At 44.5% G+C, this 23005-nt stretch overlaps 1 protein-coding gene across 1 annotated transcript; it reads right to left on the bottom strand.

Moving 5' to 3' along the window:
• Positions 1 to 644: 644 nt before the first annotated feature.
• On the bottom strand, positions 645 to 17179 carry LOC140474436 (adhesion G-protein coupled receptor G1-like). The gene is made up of 10 exons (XM_072567702.1): positions 17067 to 17179; positions 16944 to 16974; positions 14072 to 14216; positions 13021 to 13159; positions 9385 to 9528; positions 6237 to 6353; positions 6089 to 6131; positions 5895 to 6001; positions 2285 to 2403; positions 645 to 855 (listed from the first exon to the last, which is right to left on the bottom strand). The coding sequence occupies exons 3-10, from the start codon at positions 14176 to 14178 to the stop codon at positions 807 to 809; spliced, it is 825 nt and encodes a 274-aa protein (XP_072423803.1). The 5' UTR covers positions 14179 to 14216; positions 16944 to 16974; positions 17067 to 17179; the 3' UTR covers positions 645 to 806.
• Between the last annotated feature and the right edge of the window lie 5826 nt (positions 17180 to 23005).

Genomic DNA, 23005 nt, shown 5'->3' with positions numbered 1-23005 from the left:
ATTCACCCCTGACTTGGCAACTTAGCATGGCCAATTCACCTGACCTTCACATCGTTTGGATTGTGGGAGAAAACCAGAGCACCCAGAAGAAACCCACACAGACAAGGGGAGAATGGGCAAACTGCACACAGACAGTGGCCCAATGCTAGAATTGAACCTGGGTCTCTGTATTGACAGGCAGCAGTGCTAACCACTGAGGCACCATGCCCCACCATGAATGACATGCACCCACCCATGTTTCCCGTTATCCTGATCTCATTATGGAAAGCCATGAGGCCTGTCAGCTGCTCATTCCAGAATCACAGCAGTTTGCTTCTTGGGTTTCAGCAATGCTGTTTGAGCTGGACAGACATACATCCTGAAGGCAGAACACCGAGACAGTGAATAGGAAGGAGTGTCCACTCCTGGTTCAAGACTGAGAACTAGCTCTCACCATTTTTCTGAACAGTTTGGTGCAGTGTAACACTAAGATCGAGGAATGATTTATTTCCTCCTCTTTCTTCACCCACACTCCAAGCTGAGCAGTCATTAAGGTGAGATTGGAATCCATTGACAGTGATAAACAATTTAACAAAGGAAGACTGGCTTCAGAGGCAAACCTGTCACTGGAAGATATTCTGGAGGTTTGTTCCAAGCATTCATGATGAAGTATGACATAGAAATTACCAGCTCTGGTTACAAGGTTATGTTTGTGTCTCTTCATTAGCATAAACTTTGGAAATTCTTCAGCTATTTGAAAAGTATTCCAGCCACAGAATGTAATGGCACTCGAGAGGAAAAAGCCAGGATCATTTTGTTCAAATTGCTTAGAACCGGGAACGTCCTGTAGGTTTTCCTGAAGGCCACATCATCCTGCTGTTGAAGAAAGAGAATATAAATATTCAAAGGAAGCAAACCACTGACAGTATATTTCAGAGCCAATTGTCTTCATTCGCTTGACCTTGACATGAGCTTGAAATACTGACACGCCTTTATTCATAATGGCTTTAAGATCCAAGTTTCTGACAATAAAAACAACAATTGGGAGAGAACAAGTTGGATTAATCTGTGAGAGACAGGAATTTAGAATGATTATTTGTCGAGAGTTGAGTTTAATCTGAAATCCTGATTGTGAGGGAACAGGCCTACACCTTCAGGCTACATCCTGTACATTGTGGCAGGTTTGAGGCTGTGTCAGAGGTGAGCTGGGAATTCCAGCAAGTGCAGCACCCTTCACATTAACAGACCCTGCCTTGTCTCAAGGCAGCAATGGGGTTGGTAATGGGCCTCACAGATACCCAAGTACAAGAGTATAAACCCACTTTGGTCTAGCTCCCCAGCTGTGTTTCAGTAGAGGCCCAGGGGATCTTTTCTATCCACCTGAGAGGGCAGTGAGGCCTTTGATTTAATGCTTCATCTGAAAGACAGCCCCTCTGCCACTGCAGCACTTCATTTACACTTCACTGAGGTACCAACCTCGATCAGGTGCTCAACTCTCCAGAATGAAACTTGAAACTACAACCATTGATTTGCCACAATTTCAACTTAAAACACTTTAACAAAGGCAACATTTCACTTGCCACATCATCGAAAATTCAAAATAGTCAGTACTATAGGCCACGGGTGAACTGATTGAAGTCCCTCCCAGGAGGGGAGTAAAGACAAGCATCAGCTCCTATGAAAAGCTAAGACTCGGAAGACAAGTCCATGAGAGGAGCTTTCATGAATAAATGAACAATTTGGGAAATAAACCTAAAGGTTAATGTTTTAGATTCTTTCAGTGTTTCGGTGTGAACATCCTGTATGGATTTTCCCCTCATACACGCTGTGAATCCATATTCTAATTACTTCGACCCAACCTGCAGTTTTCCATCTGCTCACATCCAAGAATACAAAGAATTTCAGGCTGGGATTGCAAGGTTTGAAATATGGATCATCACATTGGAATGTTCACAGTGAAGTTCAGGAGTTGTTGGCAATTCAAGACAGCAACATTTGATTCAACATTGTCCCTTCTGCTCGTCAAAGGTTTATTAATAGGTGATCATTGCTTTGGGTTTGTTATTATACTGTTCATTGTGTGAAGAAATTCAAATAATCAAAGCATACAATAAAATCAAAGTGAAACGTGGAAACTAGTCACTTGATCCAATCAGTTTGTATTAGCGTATGTGCATGTCGCCTGTAATTGATTGAAAGAAATAACAATTCAGAATGAACAATGTGTAAATGTGAAAAGGAATGGATTTGCAGCAGGAATACACTTTAAAAGGAGAATGACAGCCTTGAGAGCAGATTTTCTTACCTGATTGTCTCATAGCAGTGAACTGTAATCACGATGAAAATGATAAAGGCCCCAACAATAATCAATGCAATAGAATGTGTCGATGAAGCAACATCTGAGGCATCGTCACTGTGATAGTCCTTTGAGAAAGAAAATTCGAAATGTTATTATATCAAAGCACCATCAGGGATCTAGCCACAGGTCCACCATATTTAAGGGCTGATCACAAAAATCCTGAAAGCCGTTAGAAATGTTCGAAAGGCACTTCTGCCAATTCATACCTTAACTCAAGGCTGAAAGAGGAGAGGTTGAAGAAATAACAGGAAAAAGGAAAATGAAAGGAAACATGAAATATGGACAAGACGAAAGAAGTCCAGTCTCCAGGACAACATGCCTCACTGGTGCAGAGGGAAGTTTCCAATACTGGCTGTACCAGCCTTCAACTGCACAGTGGTTGTAGGTGTCCTTGTAATCCACGCTGCATTTAGCTCCCAGAAGACAGTGTCCCATGGCTGTGAGCAGCTGGAGATGTATGTGGATTGTGCCATCTTGCAGAGTCTGTCAAACCAGCTTCGTTGCCAGTGGGTGACCCTGTTTTCTTTTCACATCAGAATTGAGGCAGTTCAGCCTCAACCAACTATTCTGAATGTTCCTTAAAACTCCAGCTCCCACCCAGCTCCCATTCAATGTGCAGAAGAAACCGAGGTCTAAAGGATCAGAGAAATATCTGTCAATCAAAATGGAGCAGCTGGACAAAACAGCGGAGTATTAGAAACCAGGATTGTTGAAGTCCTTTTTAATTAATTGTCTCTGTTCTATTCTATTAAATCTAAATCAAATGCCGCCTAAATTAAGGACATTTCATACACTGGAGAAAGAGACAGTCAAACCAAAATGGACATGTAGCAATTCAAAACGAACCCTCAGAAACCATGATTTCTGTAAAGGTGACAAACAACTCCAACAATTCGGTCTGCTGTGTAATGGATTACACATTTCCAATCTCATCTACATCAATGATCATGACATGTTGTACTGTCGGAAAAATGATAGGTAACAGTGGCCTGTTCTGGGTGAGAGAAATGTGCACTGGGTATCTAGACTTTGCTTTGGGATTCTCTCTTGCCTGATGCATTTGGAGACATCAAAATTTGTGCCATGTTCTATTTTGGCGCTGGGTTGGCAAGGAACTCTGGGAGAAAACTGCCTTCCCTTGGATCATTTGAATTTGAAATGCCTCGACCTTGACTATTGCCAACTTGACTCTTTCCTCGGCTCATCAATGACAATTTCTGATCCCACAAGGATGGAGAGAGTCAGGTGAGTGAAGTGGGTCACAGGAGTAATTGCAGTGATTTCAATGGCAGTGTAACAGAGTAACAGCAAAGGGAGCTGAAGGACACAGCATGAAACACATAACAAAGTGGCATCACAGAGCAAGGCAGATCAGCGATTCACAGGGAAATGTTTCAGTTCAGTTACTGATAACTTCTTGTTGTGGTTCTGTTCGCCGAGCTGGGAATTTGTCTTGCAAACGTTTCGTCCCCTGTCTAGGTGACATCCTCAGTGCTTGGGAACCTCCTGTGAAGCGCTTCTGTGATGTTTCCTCCAGCATTTATAGTGGCCTGTCTCTGCCGCTTCCGTTTGTCAGTTCGAGCTGTCCGCTGTAGTGGCCGGTATATTGGGTCCAGGTCAATGTGTTTGTTGATAGAGTCTGTGGATGAGTGCCATGTCTCTAGGAATTCCCTGGCTGTTCTCTGTTTGGCTTGCCCTATAATGGTAGTGTTGTCCCAGTCGAATTCATGTTGCTTGTCATCTGTGTGTGTGGCTACTAAGGTTGTGTCGTTTCATGGCTAGTTGGTGTTCATGGATACAGATCGTTAGCTGTCTTCCTGTTTGTCCTATGTAGTGTTTTGTGCAGTCCTTGCATGGGATTTTGTACACTACAGTGGTTTTGCTCATGCTGGGTATCGGGTCCTTCGTTCTGGTGAGTTGTTGTCTGAGAGTGGCTGTTGGTGAGTCCTAGTGGTCGCAGTAGTCTGGCTGTCAGTTCGGAAATGCTCCTGATGTATGGTAGTGTGGCTAGTCCTTTGGGTTGCGGCATGTCCTCGTTCCCGTGTCTTTCCCTTAGGCATCTGTTGATGAAATTGCGAGGGTATCCGTTTTTGGCGAATACATTGTATAGGTGTTCCTCTTCCTCTTTTTGCAGTTCTGGTGTGCTGCAGTGTGTTGTGGCCCTTTTGAATAGTGTCTTGATGCAACTTCGTTTGTGTGTGTTGGAGTGGTTGCTTTCATAGTTTAGGACTTGGTCTGTGTGTGTGGCTTTCCTGTAAACCTTTGTGGTGAATTCTCCGTTCGGTGTTCTCTGCACCATCACGTCTAGGAATGGGAGTTGGTTGTCCTTTTCTTCCTCTCTAGTGAATCGGATTCCTGTGAGTGTGGCGTTGATGATCTGGTGTGTGTTCTCTATTTCTGTGTTTTTAATTATGACAAAGGTGTCATCCACGTATCTGACCCAGAGTTTGGGTTGAATTTGTGGTAAGACTGTTTGTTCTAACTTTTGCATTACTGCTTCTGCTATGAGTCCAGAGATCCGTGAGCCCATGGATGTTCCGTTGATTTGTTCATATATCTGGTTGTTGTCAACATGAGCAAAACCACTGTAGTGTACAAAATCCCATGCAAGGACTGCACAAAACACTACATAGGACAAACAGGAAGACAGCTAACGATCCGTATCCACGAACACCAACTAGCCACGAAACGACACGGCCAACTATCCTGGAGAGAAATGTAAGTAGGGAATTGGAAGAGGGCAAATGGGTGAGGGAAGAAACAATAAATATTGGAATACTGAGCGGTGTGAAGGAATAGAGAGACTGTGGAGCACATGTTCCCTGAGGTTACAAATTAGGTCGATCAGCTGCAAAGAAGGCCAATGGGATTGTTGATTAACCAAGGTGTAAAATATAGCAGCAGAGAGCATCAGCTCAATCTAGGGCAGCCACTGGTGGAGTCCTGCACACAACACCATTTACAGGGTTACTGGAAGGATTTAATCACGGACAAAATGTACACAGACATTGACAAAGGTATCACCAGGAATAAAGAACACAAGGACAGATTGGAGAGACCAGGTGTTTTTGGAACAGGGATGGTTGAGGAGAAATTTAATTGAGATGGACAATGCAATAGGCGCTTGAGGCAGAGTGAGCCTGTTTCCCGAGGCAGAGAGATCATTAACCATGGGGTAGAAATTTAGATTAATTTGTGGATGAATAGAGGGCAGTTGAGGAGAAGATAGAGATCTGGAACTCGCAACTGAAAAGTGTAATGGAGTCAAACCCTAATTATGTTCAAAAATGAAAATTGGATCTGCATGTAATTGTTATAATTTACAGAGCAGCTACTGGAAAGTGGGATTGATTTTGGATAGATCCCTCTCGGTACGCACAGGCGTGATGGACAGAATGGTCCCCATCTGTGCTTTCAATGGTCTATGTCTCTCTGCTTCCCTTTCATTCCACAATGAAATTGTATTCAAACCACAATGAGAGGACAGATTGATCACAGCATGCTGGAGATTTATTGTTCCAGAATAAAACACAGTATTTGATTGGATCATTCGTACCAGTAACACAGCGAAAGAGGTCAAGTGGTTGCACTTGCAGGTGATGTTGTGAAGCTGACTTTCTGTCGTACAGCCAGACTCACTCCAGATGCCATGACTTGTGCTCCCTACAATGAAAAGTTAGAAAATCAGAGGTGAGCCATTACTCCCCAATCCTAGAGCGAACAAATTTTGTTTATCAAATGTTAACTCACCTTTCCTGAAATCCCAAAAGGCACATTTTCCACTTGAGTTAGTCTAAAATGGAATTGATTTACATCATAAAGGACACTCATTCACTTAAATAACTTATTTGTTCAGTTGCACAACGATGAATGAATGAATGTTTGCTTTTTCTCTTACCGGCAAGGTTGTGTTCTGGAAGACAATGATCACTGGGTCTGTGAGGTTTTCAATGGTGACATTGACCACTTCTATTCCACTTACTAGATTGTTTAACACAGTGCTGTTATTGTCACTCTGGAGACAAAGAACAGCAAGAGTAATGTATACTTAAGGACTGTGTATACTTTTTACAGATGGGACAGTGTATTTTAAACAGGATTAAATTTGAATAAATTCGTATATACAACCCTTTTTGCAGAGACTTGGCCTTATTGGTATTTCAGTAAGTGAGACAAAATAAGGAGCATTTCTGAATGGTATGAGTGTACAGCCAGCATGAAACTGCCCACCCAAACAAGGCAGAGGCAGCTTAGGTTTGCAGAAACATGTTTGGATTCATTTGTCAGAATGTCCTCACCTACATATGGGCAGCACAGTGGCACAGTGATTAGCACTGCTGCCTCACAGTGCCTGAGACCCGGGTTCAATTCCCGCCTCAGGCGACTGACTGTGTGGAGTTTGCACATTCTCCCCGTGTCTGCGTGGGTTTCCTCCAGGTGCTCCGGTGTCCTCCCACAGTCGAAAGATGTGCAGGCTCGGTGAATTGGCCATGCTAAATTGCCCGCAGTGTTAGGTGCAGCGGTAAATATAGGGGAATGGGTCTGGGTTGGTGCGCTTCAGCGTGTCGGTATGGACTTGTTGGGCCGAAGGGCCTGTTTCCATACTGTAAGTAATCGAAAAACATTCCAAAAGGCTGATTTAAACTGAATCCTCATATGTTCTTTACAACTTTGAACACATTGTTTATGATCGACATTTGAAGGAAGAATCTCTTCCTGTAATGAGAGGCTGTTCATCCGGGGCATTGAATATTGGAAATAGAAAAGTTCATGTTGTGTGGATGGAAGTAATCTCCTGATCTCTGTACTGGAAAGGAACACTTTGTCTGTGACTGCCGATGTTCCAGTTTACCTGACATCAAGTTAAAACAGGAAATGGTTTTGCAATCCATGGATTTTCCGATGGTTGTAGCACCTTCACTTCCATTTCAGTATTTACTCCAGGTCTCCCAATGTCAGCTATTTTCCCAGCTCGTTAAAGCTGTTCCAACCCACACTGCCCAATTCTTTTACAATTACAGAGGACTTCCCGGGATATGAGAGATTGGGAGAATTGGTGAGTATGAACTGGCCAGAGTAGAAAATTACTGAATGAAAATGGAGCATATAAGGACAACTAATGTTTGAAAAGTCAAAGTGATGCAAAAGATGAAATAAACAAAAACTGAAAGTATTGTTCCTGTTGGTTCCTTTGTTATTTTTATTTGCTGGAGACTGGTATTCTGGAAGAAACACCAAGCTAATGATGGATCAATATACTGAGTACCTTGTGTCCATTTTCACACAAGAGGAAGCAGACAAAACACCAGTAATAAACAGTAAACCTATTAACTAGGAGCAGGAGTAGGTAACTCAGCCCCTCAAGCCTATTTTGCCGTTCAACTGATCATTGCTGATTTAATCCCTGCCTCAACTCCACTATCCTGCTCTCTCCCCATAACCCTCAAACCCAGCATTACTTAAACATCTGTTTCTCTCCTCCTCAAATTTATTCAGTCTCCCATGTCCACTGCATTCTGGAATAGAGAATCCCATAGATTCATGACCCTTTGAGAGAACAATGGATGAATGAAGGGATTGGGGTTCTCATCAAGAATACAAAAGCATTATACGTGAGATGTAGACAACTGGGATCAAATGATTCTTATGAAGAGTATAAAGATGGTAGGAGCATTCTGAAGAGGGAGATCAGGAGGTCAGAGAGGGGATATGAGAGCCTTGGCAGATAAGGTTCAGGAGTCTCTAAAAACATGAACATTAAAAGAGGAGCTCAAGAGAGAATCGGGTCCCTTACAGATCAATGGAGAGATTAATTAGGAGATGGGAGAGATACAAAATAAATACTACGTGTCAATCTTTTACTGTGGAGAAAAAAAATGGTGGCTAGGGAACTCTGGGTAAATAAATATTGATGTGTTGAATACAGTTCACATTGCAGAAGAGGAAGTGTTGAATGTCTGAGAAAACATAACGTTAAATAAATCTCCATGACCTGATCAAGTGTATCCCAGAATGCTGTGGGAAGTGACGGAAGAAATTGTGGAGCCCATTCAGAAATATTTGACTCATCTGTCATCACAGGTGAGTTGCCAGAGAACTAATGTTGTGCCTTTATTGAAGAAAATTGCTTGGAGAATTGTGTTCAAGAGTCAGGGGGTCATGATGCAGCTATGTAAGACATTGATTGGGCCACACGAAGGATTTTGTGTTCATTTCTGGTCGTCAGTCCAAAGGAAGGATTGGACACTTCAGAAAGAAGAGTTTACAAGGATGCTGCCTGGATGAGAGGGTATGAGCTATAAGGAGAGGTGAGTAAAACTCGGAACGCAGGAGCTGAGGGGAGATTTAGTCGAAATGTACAAAATGAATGAGATGCATAGCTAGGGTTGACATCACTATCCTTCTGAGCAGTTTATGCTCTCAAACCCAGTGTTCTCCTGCTATAACTATGTATTCTTTTCTTTCAAACCTCTCCCTACCCTCTCTCCAACTGTCTCTCAGCCTGTCTTGTGTCTTAAACAGTGCCACAAGTATGGCAGTGAGCTCACACAGGTGATCGAGGTCAGTGAATGTATCTTCAAAAGGACATTTCCCCCCAACCACACCACTCTCACCACACGCTGCTCAATGCACCACAGCCATATCACCCAGCAGTCCCTGGGGACTGGGACTCAGACCAAACATCCAGATACTGCACCTTGTGCTCATGCAGAACCCAGTGAGGCCAGACCCTCACCCAGTTCCTGCAGCTTCCACAAAACTCCAGCTACTCGGTACAGCAGCCCCATCACACGACACGGTACAATACAATCACTGGGACATTTCTCTCTCTCTCTTGTTGGAAAATATTGACCATGAGAGTATGAAGCAGCGTGTATGAGCATAAACCTGCTGTCCTTTCTTGCATCCCACTCTGAGGCACAGCACGACATTTCACATTGTTAACTTCATAAATGTAGCGATTACTTGATATAATATTATCCTCTTGTTATTTTTCAAATGAATTAACTTGCATTTTACTTCAATGTTGATTCTGACTACGTTACCTGGAAAAGTTTTGTATTTCCATAGATAATAAAAATGATTCTTGATATCAGAACATTTGGCGGTTCCTTAACCTTGTCCAGAAGAGTTGGAGGCAATTCAATTTCAACCTTTCGGGCTAAGCTTGAGACATTTTTCTGCTGGATCTGTTTGAATGAAACAAGGTAAATCAGTTGTTTATCATGAGCCCAGCTGGTGATAATACTGAACCAGTTAGATTCCAGAGTGAATCCTGACTTGATTGACTGTAAAGTTTATTTTTCCAGTTTGGGTACCATGGTGATCAGTCACTGAACATATTCATAAGAGGTTTCTCATATTCTTTTAACTAAGAGCAGAAGTTTAGCATACAAACTGGAAAAACCAACAACATGATATAAGTGAGACGTTTTGGAAGTATTCAATCATAAACAGCAAAAAGACCCATGAACCCATTACCACGATAGTATCTCTCAAACAGACTTAACCCCCTGTGAACTGTCTCTCCGGTCAATTTCTTACTCAACTGACAAGCTCACCAGGGTGACATTTACACATTCACCTGTGATCTTTTCTCCTTTTCTGAGATACCCAGACACTGACAGACTAAGAAATGCTAAGGGATTTTTTCTGCTCTGTCTACCTGTACAGCTGAAACAGCTTCTGACATCTTGTTCGCTCTGATGGTCTGGGGACTGTCAAAATTAAACTGCTCTTTTACTGGTATGTATTCTTTTCTTTCAAACCTCTCCCTACCCTCTCTCCAACTGTCTCTCAGTCTGTCATGAATCTTAAATTGGTAAACACTCCAAGTGGCTCACTTTTCTAACTTGGAAGTATTTCACCATTACCTCATTGTCACTGGGTCAAAATCCTGGAGCTCCCTCCCAATCCCATTGTGGGTCTACCTACAGCACAGGGACTGCAGCAGTTCAAGAAGGGGATCTCACCACCACCTTTTCATGGGCAACTCGGGATGGGCAATAAACGCTGACCCAGTCAGTGACACCCACATCCAATGGGGGGGAAAAGAAACAAAGAAACATTGTCCAATAGTCTTTCCATCAGGTGACATGTTTGGGTGTTTAGCTTAAGCACATCATTTCATGGAGAGGTCGTTTTGATCCAATGCTTCACAGAACATTTTTCCGAGAACTGAAAATCCATTTACCTTGAGAGTCCAAGATCCCTGATAATAGCAGATTGGGAGCCTTTATCACAGTCTGTACTCTGAAATATCAGGAACAATATGCTGAAGGAAAATAGGTGGAAAGGCAACTTGTCAGAGGGAGATGAACAGTTTATACAGAAATACTGATCGGTTCAGTGAGTGGGCACAAAGTTGGTAAATGGAGCAGAATGTGAGAAAATGCAAAGCTGTTCATTTTGGAAGGGAAACCAAAACCGTGTCATTTAAATGGAGAAACCCTGCAGAAAGCTGCAACACAAGGGGACTTGGGGAAACTTGTGCACAAAACACAACAAGCCCACTCACAGGTGCAGCAGGTAATCAGGAAGTCTAATACAATATTGGCCCTGATTTCAATGGAGTTGGAATATCAGAGTAGGGAAGTCTTACTGCAACTGAACAAGGTGCTAGTGAGACCACATCGGTAGTATTTTGGTCCCCAACTCTTGAATACATTCAACATTTTGTCATCAACTACTTCCTGTACTAATGAAGTCCACAGGCTCACCACTGTCTGGGTGAAGAAATGTCTCCTCATCTCCATCCTAAATGGTCTACCCTGAATCGTCAGACTGTGACCCCTGTTCTGGACACACCCACCATCAGGAACATCCTCCTGCATCTACCCTGTCTAGTCCTGTTAGAATTTTATAAGTCTCTATGAGATTCCCCACTCACTCATCTGAACTCCACCAAAAACCATCCTATCCTCATCAATCTCTCCTCATGTGTCAGTCCCGCCATCCCTGCAATCGGCCTGGTAAAACTTCACTGCACTCCCTCAAGAGCTAGTGTATCCTTCCTCAGAAAAGGAGACCAAAACTGCAACAATATTCTCGGTATGGCCTCACCACGGCCCTATACAAGAGTCACATGTAGTGCAGACCAGGTAAACAAAGCAGATTTTATTCCCGAAAGGGGATTCGGGGATTTCAATATCTAACTCTAATAGACTTACCCTGTGTTCCAGGGTTCTGAACCTTTCCCACCCAGGGCACCTGTACAAGGCTGAAAAGTTGTTGTGGCCATTCAGGGAGAATGGGAGATGTCAGGGCCAGTGGAGCTGGGGAAGACCGATAGAGCAGGGGAAGGACAAAGACTTTTAAATGAAGGGGGAAACGTTGAAGAATGGAGGCATGTGGGACTGTAAGAACGAGAGGTATAGGTCAGAGAGGTTTGAGGAAATCTCATAGTTTTCAAACAGTGTGTAAGGTTGGCCAACGTCAGTGCTGCAGGAGCCACGCCTCAAAGTTGAATCATTAAGGCCACACCCACAGATTGAGGAAATGGAAGAATGTAAAGCTGCATCATTCTGTCAGAGCATTTGTGAACCCACTTTGGAAAGCTTTGCTGTATTCCCTTCTCCCACATGGATGTACAGTACTTCACCTCCCCTTCAATCCATCCCCGCAGGTCACTACAATTCCTCCCCCTCGTAGTGAGTCCCACATTCTCTTGGAGTAAACAGGACTCCAAGAGTGATCTAACCAAGATTTGAGATAAGTTTTGCATAATTTCCTTCCTTTTCAGTCTATTCATCTAGATGTGAACTACGCACGATGATTCTTTTATTCTGAACTTAAGAACCTGCATTTTTATAGAATCCCTACATTGTGGGAGCAGGCCATTTGGCCCATCAAGTTCACACCGACCATCCAATGAGCATCTCACCCATACCCACACACTGACATTTCCCATGGCTAACCCACCGAGCCTGTACACCCCAGGACACTATCACAGTCAATCCATGCAACCTGCACATCTTTCGACTGTGGGAGGAAACCTGAGCACCTGAAGGAAACTCACACAGACACGGGGAGAATCTGCAAACTCCGCACTGACAGCCACCCAAAGGTGGGATCGAATCCAAGCCCATGACGCTGTGGGGTAGCAGTACTATCCATCAAACCACCATGCCACCCTAATTATCTGTGTACTGCTGCTGAGATCCTTTTGTTACTGTCCTCAAATTAAATTCTTGTTTTTCAAGTAAGAGATGATGTCTTTATCTTTCAAACCAAAATGTGTATCACATGTTTATACGTATTGATATTTGTTTGTAAACTTTATGCCCATTCTGCAATTATTAGATTTCTGATCATTTGTGGTAATCCCCACCTTTATTGGTTTCATCCATAAATTTACAATGTTTTTCAATTCCAAACTCTAAGTGAATAATAAAAATTATCAACAATTGTGATGTATCTTCTGATGCCAAATTCAAGAGCACCTTTGGAGAGGTTCAGGATCGGATTAAGTATGACCCTGAGGTAGTTCACAAACATTGAGTGGAATTAAATAAGTCTAGAATACAGTATCAATGTGAATTCACAGGAAGGGTTAACTTCAGTTTAAAATAACTACACTGAAAGATTCTCAAGCCCTCTCACAACATTTTCCCTAAAAATGGTGTTAGTTTCCAACACATGATAGTCATTGCTTACAATGCCCAGCTAAACACAACACTCACCAAATCTGATGGAGGAAAGTGAAGTCCTGGGAACTTTTCAGCTTCTATTTTTTGAATGTGAGCAAAGTAATTTGGCGTTGAGAAGGATTGATTTCCTCCTTCAATTTCTATCTCTGAGAGTATTCTCTCCAGTGTTGTACTACAACAGAAACGCAATTTAATAAAAGCAGAAAGTGCTGGAAATATTCAGCCTGGCAACATCTGTGCAGTGAGCAACATGTACATGGCTCCACAATAAAACGTAAAGGGGTCACCCCCACAAGCTCATAACCAGAGGGACCTTGTTGATGACACATGTACGATTTTCCAGGGGAAATGCTGTAAAGTGCTTCAATAAATCCAGGACAACATACTGTGGATTATTAAGTAAATGATGAAATGAAGCAAGATATATTTCTCATACTGTGAGCCCTGGGGGTGCTCAGAGTCTGGCAGCCAGCATTACCAGGGACTGGGCATGTGTGTCAGGCACTAACCATTTTAATCACGGATTAGTGCGATCAATCAGGGAGCTTTAAACAGACAAAAAAGGGAGCTTTAAAAAGGTGAACATGTAAAGAATTTTTTCCATCTTCTCGTGATATTGCAAATGCCCCCATTCCATCAGCAATGTTAACAGACCTGCTCACCACTGCCAACATGGAACCTGACCTTGATGGGTGGAAATTATCCTGAACCAGGATCTGAACCAGGAACACAGGGAAAGGAGAGAAATACCCAACACGTGACCCCCACACAACATTCACATGAACGCTTGCTCATAGATGTTTAATTTAATCACCGGGCTGAAACTGGAATTGTACATTAATTGGAGGTGAAAATTAGACGGTGTCTATAACAGACAGCTGATTAGCAACAAGTTGAAAATCACAGATCTCCTGCAGTGCCACATGGCCCATTGAGTCTGCACCAATCAGACAGTCAGCCAAGGCTGGAATTGAACTGAGATAACTGGTGCTGGGAGGCAGCAGTGCTAACCACAGTGTGACCAATCAATCCCACAGATTCTGTTCTCAGATGAACATCACATTTTATGAGCACTGATACCTACCTGTCAGGAATGACACCATCACATTGCCCTAGGAATTTGTTCACTGAATCAGAGTTGTTCATATTTTTCTCCCGGGAAAGCAGTTGCTGCATCATGTCACGGCACATTTGGTTGGGATCCAAATTCTGGGGAGTGGGATTGTTACCTGCACCATGACGGAATATGAAGGAAACAAAATATAAACAAGTAAAATGGTTTGAACTTTATCAGGAGTAATACAGGAAATAACAAGAAACTACCCAAAACTCGCAACTAGAATTGGGGAATTGGAAACCTTTGTTCAGATGTTTTTTTGAAAGGAGGAGAGGGTGTTTAGTCATAAGCCCGTGGGTAATGTAAGAAAGGGCTCTTTATTTATTTATTCATTTGTGGGATGTGGGCGTTGCTGGCTGGCCGACATTTATTGCCCGTCCCAGCTGCCCTTGAGAACGTGGGGGTGAGCTGTCTTCTGGAACCAGTCCACCTGCTGTGGGTTGACCCCCAATGCCATTAGGGAGGGAATTCCAGGATTTTGACCCAGCGATGGTGAAGGAATGGTGATATATTTCCAAGTCACGATGGTGAGTGTCTTGGTGGGAAATATGCAGGTGGTGGTGTTCCCATGTCTGTGCTGACCTTGTCCTTCCAGATGGGTGTGGTTGTGGGTTTGGAAGGTGCTGTCTGAGGATCTTTGGTGAATTTCTGCAGTGCATCTTGTAGATAGTTCACACTGCTGCTACTGAGCATCAGTGATGGAGGGAGTGGATGCTTGTTGATTTAGTGGGGATTAAGCGGGCTGCTTTATCCTGGATGGTGTCAAGCTTGTTGAGCATCTTTGGGGCCGCACTCATCCAGGTAAGTGGGGAATATTCGCTCACACTCCTGATTTGTACCTTGCAGATGGTGGACAGGCTTTGCGGAGTCAGGAGTTACTCGTCACAGCCTCTGACCTGCTCTTGTAGCCACTGGGTTAATGTGGTGAGTCCAGTTGAGTTGCTGGTTAATGATAACCCCAGGATGTTGATGGTGGAGCATTCAGTGATGGGAACATCATTGAATGTCGAGGGGTGGGGGTTAGATTGTGTCTTCTTGGTGATGGTCACACCCTCGCATTTGTGTGGCTTGAACCTTGTCAGGCCAAGCCTGGATATTGTCCAGATCTTGTTACATTTGAACTTGGGCTGCTTCAGTGTCTGAGGAGTCATGAATGGTGTTGAACATTGAGCAATCATTGGCAAACACCCCCACTTCTGACTTGGTGACGGAGGGAAGATCATTGATGAAGCAGCTGAAGATGTTTGGGCCTAGGACACTACTCTGAGGAATGTGTACAGAGATGTCCTGGAGCTAAGATGACTGACCTCCAACAACCACGAATATCTTCCTATGTGTCAAGGGATGACTCTAAATACCAAAGATTTTGCCCCCTGATGCCCACTAATTCCAGTTTTGCTAGGAATCCTTGATGCCACACTTGGTTGAATGCAGCCTTGATATCAAGGACTGTCACTCTCCCTCACCATTGGAATTCAGTTTTTTTGTCCATTTTTGAGCCAATGCTGTAATGAGGTCAGGAGCTGAATGGCCTGGTGGAACCTAAACTCGGCGTTACTGGGCAGGTGCTGCTGGAACGCACTGTTGATGGACACCTTCCATCACTTTCCTGATGGTCGAGAGTAGACTGATGGGTGGGAATTGGATTTGACTTACCTTTTATGTGCAGGACATCCCTGGGCAAATTTCCACATTATTGTGTAGATCCCAGTTTTGTAACTGTACTGGAACAGCTTAGCTAGGGATGTCGCAAGTTCTGGAACACAAGTCTTCAGCACTATTGCCAGTACTATTGTACTATTTGTGGGCGGCATGGTGGCACAGTGGTTAGCACTGCTGCCTCACAGCGCCAGAGACCCGGGTTCAATCCCCACCTCAGGTGACTGACTGTGTGGAGTTTGCACATTCTCCCCGTGTCTGCGTGGGTTTCCTCCGGGTGCTCCGATTTCCTCCCACAGACACAAAAATGTGCAGATTAAGTGAATTGGCCAGGCTAAATTGCCCGTAGTGTTAGGTGAAGGGGTAAATGTAGGGGGTGGGTTGTGCTTTGGGGGGTTGGGCTGAAGGACCTGTTTCCACACTGTAAGGAATCAAAAAATGTTGTCAGGGCCCAGAGCCTTTGCAGAATCCAGCATTTCCAGCCATCCCTTGATATTATGTGGAGGGAACTGAATTGGCTGAAGATTGGTATCTCTAACGCTGGGGGCCACTGGAGGAGGCCAAGATGGATCATCCACTCAGCACTTCTGGCTGAAGGTTACTGTGAAAGCTGAGGGGAATGATGGTTGATGCAGAGCAGTGCATGAGTGAAAATCAACAGGATCTGGTGGGAGGGGGGAGAGACAGGTTAGGGGGAAGACTACACCAAGTTAGTGAGATTGGTGGACTCCTGAGGGGAAGTCTCCTGAATATAAAATACCATTGCCATCATTATCTCATATTTAATTCTATTCTGAAGACTTTGGAAACTAACAGCAGGTTGCTCTACATTTGCAGTAAAACAATGGATACACCATAAAGCTGAAATCATTGGAACTGTGGTTTAGATTAGAGTGGTGCTGGAAAAGAACAGCAGGTCAGGCAGCATCTGGGGAGCAGGAAAATTGACATTTCAGGCAAAAGTCCTTCATCGGGAATAGAAGCAGAGAGCCTCCAGGGTGGAGAGATAAATGGGGGCTGTGTTTTATAAGAAAATTCAAACAAGATATTTCCACAATCTGCTGTAACAGTGGTCTTTCTCCCACTGTGCTTCCATCCAGCACGTTCTGCACTAATACAGCCATCACTGTAGCACAATTCCCAAAACTGAATAGTCGATTTTATGATAAAGTTCATTTACCTGCTGAAGAGGACAGGCTGGAGGATGATTCCTAAAGTGGAAATTCATACGTGAGATATTTTTCAATCAAATCGATGTTTATAAATAATGGAATTGAGATACTGAAGGATAATTCTGTCTTACCGGGGGTGTTTCACAGGGTCTGCCTGTCACTGGGGTAGTGACACTGACATGATTGGAAAGGTTACTCTGTGTTGTAATTTTAAATGGGTCACCACTTGGAAAAAAGGCAAAAATGTCCTGTAAAGAAATATGGTAAAAATATTGCAACAGATCATCCTAAATTAAAGATTCATACTATAAATATTTCACAGATTTATTCATCTCCAACATGGAAATGTTAAACATCTTCATGTCTCTACCTGTCATCAGAGCACAGAAAAATGAGAAGTATAATTGGTTTTGAGCAAGTGAAAGGAGATCAGGGAACATTCCAGAATGTCCCTGTACTTGATCAGTCCCCAAGTATCATTTAAATGTTTAAATACTTCAATGGTGAAGAAAACAAAATCTTTTTTTTCACAAAGTGTCAGTCCGCAGACTCCAAATGTGAGAATTCCCAATTCTTAGCCCTTCAGTGGGTGCTATTGTGTAACTGCACTATCTATCCCTGATTGGAGGGTAATCCCACATTAACAGGAGTGGAATTGGGGCTAACCTGGGTCTCAGGCTGAGATCAAGTATTGGACTGCTGAAGGAAATCCAAACATTTAAAATTGAAGCTTTAATACAGCTCTCACTGGGGCCCTATTCAGCCTTCCCAGTCTGGTGGAGGTTCCAGATGTACCTGCTAAACATTGAGGCCTAGCAGGCAGGGACACATATAAACAGATGGACATGGAGCAGGAGCAGGACAGACCGGCCTTTGGGCCTGTTCCACAATTTAATAAGATCATAATACATTGGAGCAGAAGGAGGCCATTTGGCCCATCATATCTGCTCTGTGATTCAATAAGTTCAAGGGTGATATGATCATCCTCACTTCCACTTCCCGACCTTTCTCCAATAATTCTTAACTCTGTCACTGAATAAGAATCTGTCTAACTCAGTCTTTAATACACTTTATGGCCCAGTCTCTCCAGGCCTCTGAAGTAAATAGTTTCATACGACCAGTGCCTCGGAGAAAAGACATTCCTCATCGTCTCTGTCTTAAATGGACACACCTTACTCTGAGATTATTCCCTCTGCCCCTGAACTCTCTCACGAAGAGAAATAACCCTCAGCATCTAGCCTGTCAAACCCCCATAACCTGAAATGTTTCAACAAGGTCATCTCCCAATCTGTGAGACCTCAAGTACAGGCAAAACCTCCTCAACTTCTTGTCATAGCGATGTCCCTCCGTACAGAATCACAGAATTCTTACAATGCAGAATGAGGCCATTTGGCCCATTGTGCTTGCACACCTCTTCAAACAAGCATCATTACCTCATCCCAATCTCCTGCCTCCTCCCCATAACCTTGCATATGATTTTGATCCAAATAACCAGCCAACGCCCTGTTGAAGGCATCAATTGAACCTGCCTGCACCACATTTCCAGGCAGTACATTCCATACTCTAACTCTTCACTCAGTGAAAATGTGTTTGTTTGTTCTCCCATCACCCCTGTTTGATTTGCCCATCCCTTTAACTCCCTGCCCTCTTGTCCTTGCTCCTTTCACAAGCAGGAGCAGTTTCTTCCTGTGGGCTCCATCCAGCCCACTCGGTTTCAAAAGCCTCTATCAAATCTCCTCTCAGCCATCCTCTCTCGAATGAGAACAGTGTCAACTTCTTCAATCTATTCCCATCACTATCATTCCTCATTCCTGGACGTATTCTTGTAAATTACTTCTGCATTCTCTCCAACGCACTTACATCCTTTCTATAATAATATGCCCACATCTCCTAACAATACTTGTGGTCTAACCAATGAATTATACAAGTTCAACATCACCTCCCTGTTCTTGTACTCCATGCCCCTACTAATACAGGTGAGAATACTGTGGGCTTCAACTGCTTTCTCCACTTGTCCCACCACCTTCAATGATCTGCGCACCTAAACACCCAAGACCCTCTGCTCCTGCACCCCCTTTTCCGTGGGACCCACACAGTGAACATTTCGGGACTGCCTCCAATGCCCGTACATCTTTCCTTAGAGTAGGGGACCAAACTGTTCACTGTCTTCTTGGTGTGTTCCAGCAGGTGCCCAGTTTCATTTTAACAAGTCGTCCTTATTTTTACACTTCATTCCCTTTGAAATAAGGAGCAACATTCCATTGGCCTTTCCTATTACCTTCTGAACTTACACACTAACGTTTTGAGATTCCTGGAAGAGAACTACCAAAACCCTCTTTTGTCGTTTTCTGCAGGCTTTCTTCATTAAATAACATTCAGCTCCTCCAATCTCCCTGGCAAACCTGACAAACAGCCATGGTGTGATTGAAAACCATGTCCCCAGAAGACCGACCTGGGGTTCAGCATTACTAATCCAGTTACATTCCCACTTTCCCACCACTTCCCCTCCAGTTTGATTGGGCCGTGCTGTGCTGCTTTCTCGTTATTGCCAGCGCCAACACGTTCTCAATACGCACCGACCTTTCGTCCTTTCACACAATTAGTTCCCTTTCTTCTCTTATGCAGGCTCTTGTGAGACCCAGCAAACCACCACAAAGAAGAGACACAGACTGGAGTGCTTCAGTTCGAACCCCACCTCTGAAGAGGATGCTGCTGAGTGCTCAGAGGATGTCCCAGCAAGGCTTTCACTGCACCCTGTACCAGCTCAGACTTTCATCTCAGTGGGTACACTTTCTAGATTCGAGATAGGAGCACAGTCTGGTGAGCACATCATTGTGCTGTCCCACAGTTGGCCGAGGAAGAAATGTCCCAGGTCACTGGTCAGGAGAGAACTGGAGACCAGGCACCTGCACAACACCAGGCAGAATATGACCCTCTGTTCTCAGCAATTAAAGGAGATCAGCAACATGCAGAGAAACACCCAGCAACAGTATACAAGCTTGTCTGCAGCAGGCAGGAAAGTGAATCCAAGGATGGATGAGTGCACCAATGCTAGCTCTGGCACCATGGACAGGCTGGTGACTGCTCTGGAAACCCAGGTCCTGCACACCAAGTGTCTGCTGCTTATACACACAGGCCTGAACTCCATCAGTGTAGCTATCAGCTCTCAGCATCAATGGCAAAGCCAAAGAGGGATGAGGGACCTCAACCTCATTCCAGATACTTCTTCCTCTCAGGGAGACAGGATGGTGCCAGCAGACACCCACAGGAGAAGGAGTCCCACATGAGACCTCCCGCAGCTTCTCAGGACAGTCTAGTGGTGTCCGGCCCCTTCACCTCCCCCCTGCCTCCGATGCTAATACCTACTGAAGTCCAAGCCAAGAGGGATGAACCTGAAACCCGGCAGGACAATCTTAGCTAACCTGGGCCCTCTAGAATCAAATATCCCTGATTTGGGTGACCAACCAAGTCTTCCAGGCTAACAAGACCAGCTACAGAGAACATTGCCCCTATCCCAGCAGCAGAAGGCCGGACTGCACTGAGACATCGGACTGAGACTGACAGGAAATTAAAAACTGCACTGAGGGCATATGGGTGACAGGGATGACACATCAGTGCATTTCTCTAAGAATATGCTCCTTTGCATTCTCAAAGTGTCGGCTTCATTGTCTGTGCAGCTGTTGGAGCTAGTGAGAGGTGAGCAGCCTTTTCAGATATCCCAAGGGAGAAAGAAGCTGTCATGGCCAAGCCTTACTCATTCTCTCAGAAGCACCCAACTCCTCGACTGCAGATAGCATCAGAATTATGGATCCTGAACTGTGACCTCGATGACTACAGCTAAGGCAGGTTAATGTTAACAACACTAAGGATAAAAACAATGTTCAGGGATTCTGATAGGGTCTGGCCTGCACAAATCATCCACATTTACACAAACCTTGACAGTGAGAGGGTAGGTTCAGTGATGATATCACATATCTCTGCAGGCAACGTTTTATTCAATCTCTCAGCTTTCGGAGGGAGTGTATTGTCATTAAAAGCTGGGAGGTACACAATGGGGCGTTCACATCTTCCCTCTCCCTCATAGCACAATGATCTGCTGAGAGAATCTGCACAAAACACTGCTTCTCTCTGGTTAGGTGCTGCCCAACAGGATGCCCAAGTTTTTCAGGGCAATTTAGCAGTTTGACACATTGAAGACTACAGCTAAGGTCAGACAGTTTGTTTCAAAATTACTTACCTGTAGCGGGCAGCAGAGTTTTTTTTTCTCTCTCTTCACAAAAAGAGCGGGAGCAGCAGAGGAAGTGACGGCAAACAGAGGGGCAGCCGGGAAGGAGAACGGTGAGTATAAATACTCACCCTTTAATCACCAACGGTCATTTGAGTGGGAGCAGCGGCCGAGGAAAAGCGAACCCGGGAGACTACAGCTAAGGTAAGACAGTTTGTTTCAAAATTACTTACCTGTAGCGGGCAGCGGAAGTGAGGTTGGAGCGCATAGCTGGGCGGGAAGGTAAGTGATTAGCATTTGAGTGGGTGTGTTCTAGAAAGGGGGAGAAGAGGAGAGCGCTAATTATAGGGGACTCTCTAGTTAGAAGGACGGACAGGCGGTTCTGTGGACATGGGCGAGACTCTCGGATGGTTTGTTGCCTCCCGGGTGCTAGGGTCCGAGACATCTCGGACCGTGTCTTCAGAATCCTTAAGGGGGAGGGTGTGCAGCCAGAAGTCGTGGTACACATTGGCACCAACGACATGGGTAGGAAGAGGGGTGGGGAGGTCATTCAAGAGCTCAAGGAGTTAGGCTGGAAGCTAAAAGCTAGGACAGACAGAGTCGTCATCTCTGGGTTGTTGCCGGTGCCACGTGACAGAGAGGCAAAGAATAGGGAGAGAGTGCAGTTGAACACGTGGCTGCAAGGATGGTGTAGGAGGGAGGGCTTCAGATATTTGGACAATTGGACTGCATTCTGGGGAAGGTGGGACCTGTATAAACAGGACGGGTTGCACCTGAACCAGAAGGGCACCAATATCCTGGGGGGTAGGTTTGCTAGCACTCTTCGCGAGGGTTTAAACTAATTTGGCAGGGGCATGGGATCCGGACTTGTAGTCCAGCAAGTAAGCTAGCTGTGTGTCAGGATGTCCAAGACTGTAGGGAGGCTGTGGAGAAGGTAGCACTGACAGGGACTACTTGCGGACACAGAGATGGGCTCAAGTGTGTATACTTCAATGCAAGGAGTATCAGAAATAAGGTGGGTGAACTTAAGGCGTGGATCAGTACCTGGGACTACGATGTTGTGGCCATCACGGAAACATGGATAGATGAGGGACAGGAATGGCTGTTGGAGGTTCCTGGTTACAGATGTTTCAGTAAGATTAGGGAGGGTGGTAAAAAAGGAGGGGGGGTGGCATTGCTAATTAGAAATGGTATAACGGCTGCAGAAAGGAAGTTTGAGGGGGATCTGCCTCTGGAGGTAGTATGGGCTGAAGTCAGAAATAGGAAAGGTGCAGTCACCTTGTTGGGTGTTTATTATAGGCCCCCCAATAGCAGCAGAGATGTGGAGAAACAGATTGGGAAACAGATTTTGGAAAGGTGCAGAAGCCACAGGGTCGTAGTCATGGGCGACTTCAACTTCCCAAATATTGATTGGAAGCTCTTTAGATCAAGTAGATTGGATGGGGCGGTGTTTGTGCAGTGTGTCCAGGAAGCTTTTCTAACGCAGTATGTAGATTGTCCAACCAGAGGGGAGGCCATATTGGATTTGGTACTCGGTAATGAACCGGGTCAAGTGGTGGGCTTGTTAGTGGGTGAACATTTTGGTGATGGTGACCACAATTCTGTGACTTTCACCTTGGTTATGGAGAGAGATAGGTGCGCACAACAAGGAGGTTTTTACAATTGGGGGAAGGGAAATTACGATGCTGTAAGACAGGATTTGAGGACCATACGTTGGGAGCATAGGCTGTCAGGGAAGGATGTGGTGGAAATGTGGAACTTTTTCAAGGAGCAGATACGACGTGTCCTTGATATGTATGTACTGATCAGGCAGGAAAGAAATGGTCGTGTGAGGGAGCCTTGGTT

Source organism: Chiloscyllium punctatum, unplaced genomic scaffold (genome assembly GCF_047496795.1).
Source record: "Chiloscyllium punctatum isolate Juve2018m unplaced genomic scaffold, sChiPun1.3 scaffold_1002, whole genome shotgun sequence".
NCBI lineage: Eukaryota > Metazoa > Chordata > Chondrichthyes > Orectolobiformes > Hemiscylliidae > Chiloscyllium > Chiloscyllium punctatum.
This window is presented reverse-complemented; position numbering and strand designations above follow the sequence as displayed.